General features: G+C 37.8%; 1 protein-coding gene across 1 annotated transcript; it reads left to right on the forward strand.

The window, feature by feature from the left end:
• Positions 1–660: 660 nt before the first annotated feature.
• erlec1 (endoplasmic reticulum lectin 1) lies at positions 661–7,097 on the forward strand. Its single transcript, XM_087802416.1, has 14 exons — positions 661–950; positions 1,041–1,145; positions 2,666–2,746; positions 2,838–2,915; positions 3,306–3,369; positions 3,439–3,488; positions 3,563–3,786; positions 3,849–3,990; positions 4,062–4,223; positions 4,935–4,994; positions 5,251–5,375; positions 5,443–5,520; positions 6,357–6,432; positions 6,508–7,097. The coding sequence occupies exons 1-14, from the start codon at positions 819–821 to the stop codon at positions 6,577–6,579; spliced, it is 1,449 nt and encodes a 482-aa protein (XP_087658542.1). The 5' UTR covers positions 661–818; the 3' UTR covers positions 6,580–7,097.
• Positions 7,098–8,625: the final 1,528 nt, after the last annotated feature.

Here is an 8,625-nt window from a genome sequence, read left to right on the forward strand (position 1 = left end):
GTCAGTTAAATGAACCAAATTCAGTTCATTTGTTGTAATAGAAAGGCAATTGTAAAGTAGGACATCTTATTATATTTCAATTTCATCTGCATTAGTCTCTAGGCTGTAAAGAAACATACACGTTTTTGTGGGGTTGTTCATCTATTAACATATGCATGGATATTTAAAATTTGAATACAAATACAAGGAAGAAAGTACCACATTCCACATATATCCAATTTTAAAAACCACTTACTTTTATCAATCCTTCAAAAGTCACTCAAAAGCATACCGCCAACTTCCAGCGTTCAATATAAAAGTTAAAACCTTTACAGGAGGAAACGGAAGAAGGACAGACTAGCATCACAGGTGTCAATCACGTCAATCAATCTGATGCGCATACGTCATGACGCACACGCGGCTGGTGACGCGACGAAAGCCAAAACATTAAAAAAAAAGTATTCTGACGAAAAAAGACTGGCAGAGTGATTAAAATTAAAACATGTGGATTTAATACAGGGACGTGCTACATATAATTTTGAAGGCACCAAAAATAGTACTTTATTTAAAGATCAATTTTAAACTGCAATGTCTCGCCTGTCCGCTGAGTGACGCTGTGATAAATGTGTCGCTGGGGGCAGATGACGTGGCAGAGGGCGACGTCACTTCCGGTTCGCGCTGTGTTGACATCTGCATCACAAGTTAACCTGCGGTCTTCTCTGCGGAAGAAAAAGCACCCGTCCTCGTGTTAGTCTTGGTTAAACCTAACCACTAGTGACCGTTAAAACACATTAAAATAAGCGGGAGAAGAAAAGCTCAGCGGCCGGAGAGGAGAGACGATGTCCGGGCTTCCGCTGATGTTAGTCGGCGGACTGCTGACCGTCTGTGTTTCAGCTCAAGGAGACGGATATCCTGCTTTTACTGATGAAATCGCCTTTAAAATATCCTGGTCAGCTCCAGAAGATGCTCTGGTAACCACTTGACTCTCACTCAGATCCGTGTTTGTTTCTGTTGTTTTTATTTTCTTTTTATAATGACCTCCTTTTTTCTGTCTCTTGTAGCCAACCTCAACTTCAATTTACAATAAAGACAACTTTGTCATCATGACGACGACAGAGAAGGAGAAATACAAATGCATTCTTCCTTCGGTTCCATCCACAGATGAGGTCAGAACATACTCTTTTCTCCTTGAAGTTCATATATGCTTGAGAAGGGACCCTAAGTGGAGCAAAACGATGATATTCTATGTTAATCTTAATATCCTTTGTCTTTGTTATCTTTTCTTTAATCTATGTTCTTTAACTTTAGACTTAGATTGTGTAAACTTGCACTTTATTTTTATAGAAACTTTGTTCTTGTTCTGTATTGCTTTGTGCTGGCTGGAAAAACAATTTCCCGAAGGAGACCTGCAGAGGGATCAATAAAGTTTTATCTATCTATCTAATACAGTTAATTTAAACACAAATCAAATATACAGTAAATGGACATGTATAGTCAATATAACTAAATAAAAACATACAAGTATACTGATGGTACAATTACAATGCTAATTATTAAGGCTGTGTATTGCCAAAAATCTGGTGATATGATACGTATCACGATGCAGGGGTAACAATACAATGTATTGCGATACTGTAGGAACAAGGATGTATTAGTAGCATTGCCCGATTACTTTTCTCTGGTCTTGCAGAATTTACAGACCACACGACTCTTGACAAAGTATTTGTTTTGAAACCAAAGTTTGCCCAAACAAGGGAATTTAATGCTGCTAGCGTGGACTGTATCCTCTCGTCCTCAGTCATGGACTCGCTGGATTTCATTGTTCCTTTGACTGCTGCCATCTTACGGATGAAAGTTGAATTGTAACAACTATTCGCTTTCAATATTAGCATGTTGGTTGGACAGGTTGATCAGAAAGGCTGGCTCTGTGGTTGAAGCTGGACTCACTAGTGACAGTTGCTGAGAGGAGATCACTGGACAAACTACTGTCCATCATGGACGATGACAGTCATCCTCTGAACACTGTCATCAGTGAGCAGAGAGGCAGATTAAGTGCACATATGCTTCTTACCAGATGCAACTCAGGGACTTATTCATTCCTCGTGCTATTAGTCTGTTTAATTCTGAGTTTTGGGGCCAGAAGTGGAGTGAAAAGATGATTCTATTCCATGTTAATCTTTGTATCCTTTGTCTTTGTTATTTCTTCTTAGATCTATGTTCTTTAACTTTAGATTTAGATTATGTAATCTTGTACTTTAATTTTATAGAAACTTTGATCTTGTTCCGTATTGCTGTGTTGCTGGCTGGAAAACCAATTTCCCAAAGGAGATCTTTAGAGGGATCAATAAAGTTAGATCTATCTATCTATGTTGATTTTAAATTTAAAAAAAAGAAAAAAAAAAGTTTATTTACACGTACTTTATTGAAATATAATCTATAAAATAAATAAATCATTCCTAAATAAGTCCAAAAATCAGTTTTAGCAGTGGACTGTATCCCCTGGCCCTCAGTCATCGCGTTGTGTGTTTGTTTTAGCAGCGGAGGAAGTAATAACTACTGCCATCTAGCAGCCCGGAAGTTTAGTTGGAATATAAAAAAAAAACGAACGTCCAGCATATATCCCTGATTAGAAGAGCTCAAGCCTGAAAATCCAGGAGGATTTCACGATGCTTTTCTGTCTCCTCAGAACGATGAAAGGTTATACAACGGACTCACTCCAGGCGAACTTCTGGAGCCGCTTTTCAAACGAAGCACCTGCTCGTACAGAGTAATGCATTTTTTTGTTTTCTTGGCTTTGACATGGTGTTACATTCAATCGATGTGACTTTAGAGCTTCTATTTCTCTCACTTTTTTTCAGATTGAGTCTTACTGGACCTACGAGGTCTGTCACGGAAAGCATGTTCGGCAGTATCATGAAGAGAAGGAGACCGGTCAGGTTGGTATTTTTGTTGCAGCGAAAACACGCTTTGAAACCTACACAACTATGCAGGAAGATAGGTTTGAGGAGCCACGTGTTACACATCTTAAGGTGTTATCTACAGTCTGGCTAGTTGTAGTGTACAATAGACTATCAGATGTTTTTTCAAACACTTATTATTCATTAAACTAATATTTTCCTAAAGGTTATTTTATATATTTGTATGTCTTTAATTTATTTTTTTTTCCTGTGTGTTTCCAAGCCAGTTTTGAATGCTATTGTTTTGTGTACTACTTTTTTGGAATTTGTGTTAATGACTAAGATAATGGACTTTAATTCAAGTGGGTCACATTGAATTCTCCATGATTGTGTACCTTGTACAGTAAATAAATCAAATTATTTCCACAGAAAATAAATGTCCAGGAGTATTTCCTTGGAAAAGCAGCACAAAAAGGCCAAAGTACGGATCAAGGTAAACAGCGGATTTTAAGCAATTTCAAGTTATTTTATGTTAATTTTATGATTTGTTTTGTATCTTTAGATGAGATCAAAGAAGTAGAAGAAGAAATAAAATCTTCACCTGAAGAAGAAGTATGAAACAAACTTTATTTTAAATACTATTTCGTTGCTTTATTGTCACAATGAATGATCTATTTTGGATTCAGGTGCCATCCAAGAATATCGAGGGTCAGCTCACGCCCTACTTTTCAATGGAAATGGGAAATGGGACGCCCTGTTCGCTGGATAAAAACAAGCCTCGAGCCACTGCGGTGCTTTACGTCTGCCACCCAGAAGCAAAGCATGAGATCCTCTCTGTGGCCGAGGTCCAGACTTGCATTTATGAAGTGGTGGTGCTGACGCCGCTGCTCTGTTCTCATCCTAAATACACGCAAGTATTACAAAAAAAATCATCATATTTTACACACATCGCTGATCATGTCTTCCCTGCAGGTTCAAGACGTCACCTGTGAACCCCATATACTGTCACTCTCTAGCCGGCTCTCCCATGCGTCCGCGCAGTCTGTCAAAGTTAGACAAGCTGCAGCAGGATCAGTTCAAAGATCTGATCAGCCCAGAGTCAGACACCAGAGAGGTAAGATTCCACCGTTGATCTTGAGAGATTTAAAAAAAACATCCTCGTACATCTCTCTTCTCGTTCTACAGGAGGAGGCTACGGCGCTGAGAGAGGAGGGGTTCTCGTCCACTCACAAACCCATCTCTGTGGGGGGTCAGACTCAGGTCACGGTGGGCACGACTCTCATCTCTCGACTCACCGACAATCAGCTCATCAAGGAGTTCCTGAGCGGCTCTTACTGTTTACACGGGGTGAGAGAATTGAAGCTTTTAGGATCACTAATCTGTTCAGAAAATGTTTGATTTTGGCTGTTTTTTTAAATTAAAATATACATTATATATACTGAAATTAACTCTGTAGAAATCATCATCATCTATAATCTTGATGAGAATCTGACACGGATGAAAAAATGTATGACCACTTCTTAAAAAATGTTTTTTTTTAATCATCATAAATTGTTGTTATGAAATATAAAACACACACTCTAGTGAAAGACACACACTTTTTAAATATAATTTTAGTGTTTTTTAAGTGCTGCATTCTTCCTGTTTTCATATTCCTTTAATTTAATTGACATTTGGAGAACTAGAATTATGCTAATAACTAAGTAAATTGAAATGTCTTAGAGAGAATTATTCATCATAGCATGCAACTGTTACCCGTCATTAGCAAATACAGAATATAACCGCAAATAAACACACAAAATAAAGATCTTCTCCACTAAAAAAACCCACCATATCCATAAAAGATTAAATTACAGGTTACACTATTTTGACACCAGAGGGTGCCATAAACACTTCTACGTCCATCATTTACAAGTTTGTCTTGACTTTTAGACTTCCACAGCCAAAAAACAGTCTTTAATAAAGATTCATTAGAAATAATGTGTTATTGAATCAGATATAATGGTTGTTCTAAATAATTTCCCCAGTTCTTATAACACTGTCTGGTCTGTGTTACAGGGAGTTGGATGGTGGAAATATGAATTCTGTTATGGCAAACATGTCCATCAGTACCATGAGGTGAGATGCTTTGGGTTGATTTTTTTGTCACTATAATAAGAAATTCAACAACTTATTGATGAATTTACTTGGTTTGTCTTGAAGAGGCAGAATGTTTGGTCTGTATTTGGTAAAGAAAATGACAATAAAGGTAGAAACGAAGATCCTGAGGAGTAGGAAAATCAGAAATGAGTATGAAGTCGAGAAGTTTAAGGATATAGAAGGTTGTGAAGAAGAAAGGAGAAGTGAAAATGTCTTAAACGCCTAATATTCTCAGGATAAAGAGCAGGGGAAGAACATCGTAGTGGTCGGCAGCTGGAACGCAGAGGAACACATGGACTGGGCGCTGAAAAATGTGGCCCGAACCTACCAGCCCAAGAATGATGGCGTGCAGAAAGTCAAGTATGAAGTCTGAAAAATCCTAAATCAATCTTTTGATTATTACATATGATCTGATTTTTCCTCGTAGGCTCGTCTCCCACTTTTACGGCCATGGAGACACGTGTGATGTGACGGGGAAACCCAGACAAGTCATCGTCAAACTCAAGTGAGACATCTTTTAGAAAGTAGTGGTGCCGACATATTTTTCTTTCTGAACTTGTAGGTGACATGCAGCTGTGCTATATAACCACTAGAGTGTTCTGACTCCATTCCAACTCTTCCAATACCATTACACCAAAGCCATTCCAGTAATCATCAAACGAAAAAATTAAATTGTTGCCCACATTACAGTTTAATCACATAATTACTCAAATGTTGTTAAACTGAGGTTCTGTTTTATTACTCTGCAAGGCTCTGTAGTATTACTCCATAGTATTTATCTGTAAAGGCTCTGTAGTTAAACTCGGTGGGGCTCTGTAATATTACTCCTGAGGCTCTGTAGTATTATTCAGCGTAGTATTACTCAGCAGGGCTCCGCACTATTACTTGCGAGGCTCTGTAGTATTAATCGCAATGCTCCGTAGTATTACTCCGTGAGTCTCTGTAGTATTAGTCGGCGGGGCTCCATAGTATTACTTGCGAGTCTCCGTAGTATTACTCAGCCGGGCTCCGTAGTATTATTCAGTGTAGTATTACTCGGCTGGGCTCCGCACTATTACTCGCGAGGCTCCGTAGTGTTACTTGGCAACTTTCCGTAGTATTTCTCTCGAGGCTTTGTAGTATTACTTTTCAAAGGCTCCGTAGTATTACTCACGGAGGCTCCATAGTATTACTCGGCAAGGCTCCGTAGTATTACTCAAAGGAGGAGAGGAAAAAAAAATTGTCAATGGTTATTGATTTTTATAAACAGTTATGATTTTTAATCTGTGTAGACGTTGACGCCCCTAGAAAGAAAAACATTATGATAGAACACGAATGTAAAAATATTTGATTTGTTTTCAGATGCAAAGAATCTGAGTCGCCACACGCTGTGACGGTCTACATGCTGGAGCCTCAGACCTGCCAGTACATCCTCGGGGTCAGTAATCACACACTTATGTCTCCCAATGAAATGATGTCATCTCAAGGTGCGTTTTTCCGTTTCCCCCACTAGGTGGAGTCCCCCATTATATGCAGGATTCTGGACACTGCTGATGAATACGGACTTCTGTCACCCTCCAGCTAATCATCATCATCTTCAGAGCGAAGGAGAAGAACATTTGTCCGGCGGATGAAGAAGAAGATGAAGAAGAGAGAGGCCCTGATGCTGCACCATAACAATCCAGCGTGTGCAATAAAACTGTGACGTGACGGATTACGTGTTGCACACGAGCAAAGACTCACCAGCCTTTACAACACGTCTGTGACATAACCTGCCGCCACCGACACGTTCAGAGAGACGTTCCTACTCTGCCATGACTTCAACTCTGCCATAATCTGTGTTTGTTCCAACTGATCAGGAAAATCCAAAAGCATGGTTGAGGTGATTCTAATGTGTGTGTGTTTGAATTGAGATGCTGTTTTATTGAATGAATGTATAACTTATGCTCTCGAGGCAATGTTGCTTAAACTTGAATCAAATTTAAGTTACAGAGAAAGTCTATAGGTTGGTGTTTTGTTTTTTTTATGAAGGGAAGTTGATCACTACTGTACAGTCACGAGTAGCAGATGATTTTACAGGAAAATAAATGAACTTCAAACGGGTATTTAAAGTGGTTTCATTTTAAGTTTAGTTCGTTGAAACACGCAGCCTTGTTGCTATGTTGAACTACAACCACCAGGTGGGGCTATAACTCCAGATGGACAGGTCAATAAAGCCAATAACTTCCACATGTATGATTATCAATACATTTTTTTTGTTGTCATTCACTGTAGCGAGTGTTATGAGCGCAGTGATGACGCAGGAACCTGTCAGCGTTTTGATTGGTTAAACCAGACGACGTATAACTTGTATTTAAATCCTGTAAAATGTTTTTTTTTTTTTACACAAATCACATTCTGAATTAAGCTCTCTCTGATCCGAGGTTACTTTCACAATTTTGTTTTTGATATTTTGGTTATAACTTTTGCAAATAATGTGTCACTATAATTATCCTTATTACTATTATGTTTATCATATGCAATTTTTTGTTTAATTAATGTTGTATATTTTACATACTGTAGTGTCAATATGTTTTTTTAAACAGTGGCCAGAATTGAATACACTAATCTTTTTATCATTTTTGCTACAGTTTTTTTCTATTCTATATTTCGCGAACAAAACTCCTCTATGAGTGAAATACTCCAGGATTACTGCGATAAAAAAGTATGTTCGTTTTAGCAGAAGGCTAACTTGGCAATGTGGTTTCAATTCCTACAAAACCAGATAAAAAAAGTACATAAAAGTTGTGAATAGGGCTGTGTACTGTATATTGTATTGTCAAGAATATGGAAATACTACAGATATCATGAAAAATGATACGCTATATTGTGATAGTGTCCAAAAAAACATATTTGTAGTATTGTCAAGTAATTGACTTTCTGTGACCAAAATATGCCAAAACATGAGCTTCAAAAGTCAACTGCATCCTCTCATCCTCAGTCATCTCCCAGATATCGTGGGATTTAAATGTTTTAGCTTAAAGACCACGTGATGACTGCCATCTAGCGGGCCGGAGGTTTAATTGCAACACAAAAATGAACAAACTCTTCCCATCAGGATTCGCTTGGCAAAGCCCTTCATGCAGACATACTTTTTAGCCCAAATAACTACAAAATCGCGACCGAATGCATCTCAAGAGTCTGATACAATTGACAAAATGTTGCCACAAAACAGAACAGAACATACCTCTGAGAAAGTGTGTTACTATGGAAACATGTTCAATTTGATTATTTCGAATTGTAGAAATATCTAATTGATTCAAAGAAAAAGAACTGGCAGAAAAATGGGGAAATAAAAATCCAGGAATGGACGTTTGTTATAACATAAAAGTGACAAGTTGAAATTCCTTATTTCAGTTTTTGTAATTGTTACAATACAGTAGTTACGGTGTTAAGTTAAAAAATGTATTTTTCTTTTCATTTAAACTGGGTTTTACGGTCCAAAACTCACCTCAAAATTAGAATTTTCATTTCTAAACAATTCATTCACAAGGTGAAGACAAAAAAATATAACCTTCATAGAATTACCGACTTCACTAGAAGGGTTTCAACTTTCTTGACGCAATACAAAACTCAGCAATTGCGCTTTTTT

The sequence above is a fragment of the Callionymus lyra genome, chromosome 11, assembly GCF_982586985.1.
Source record: "Callionymus lyra chromosome 11, fCalLyr1.hap1.1, whole genome shotgun sequence".
Taxonomy (NCBI): Eukaryota; Metazoa; Chordata; class Actinopteri; order Syngnathiformes; family Callionymidae; genus Callionymus; species Callionymus lyra.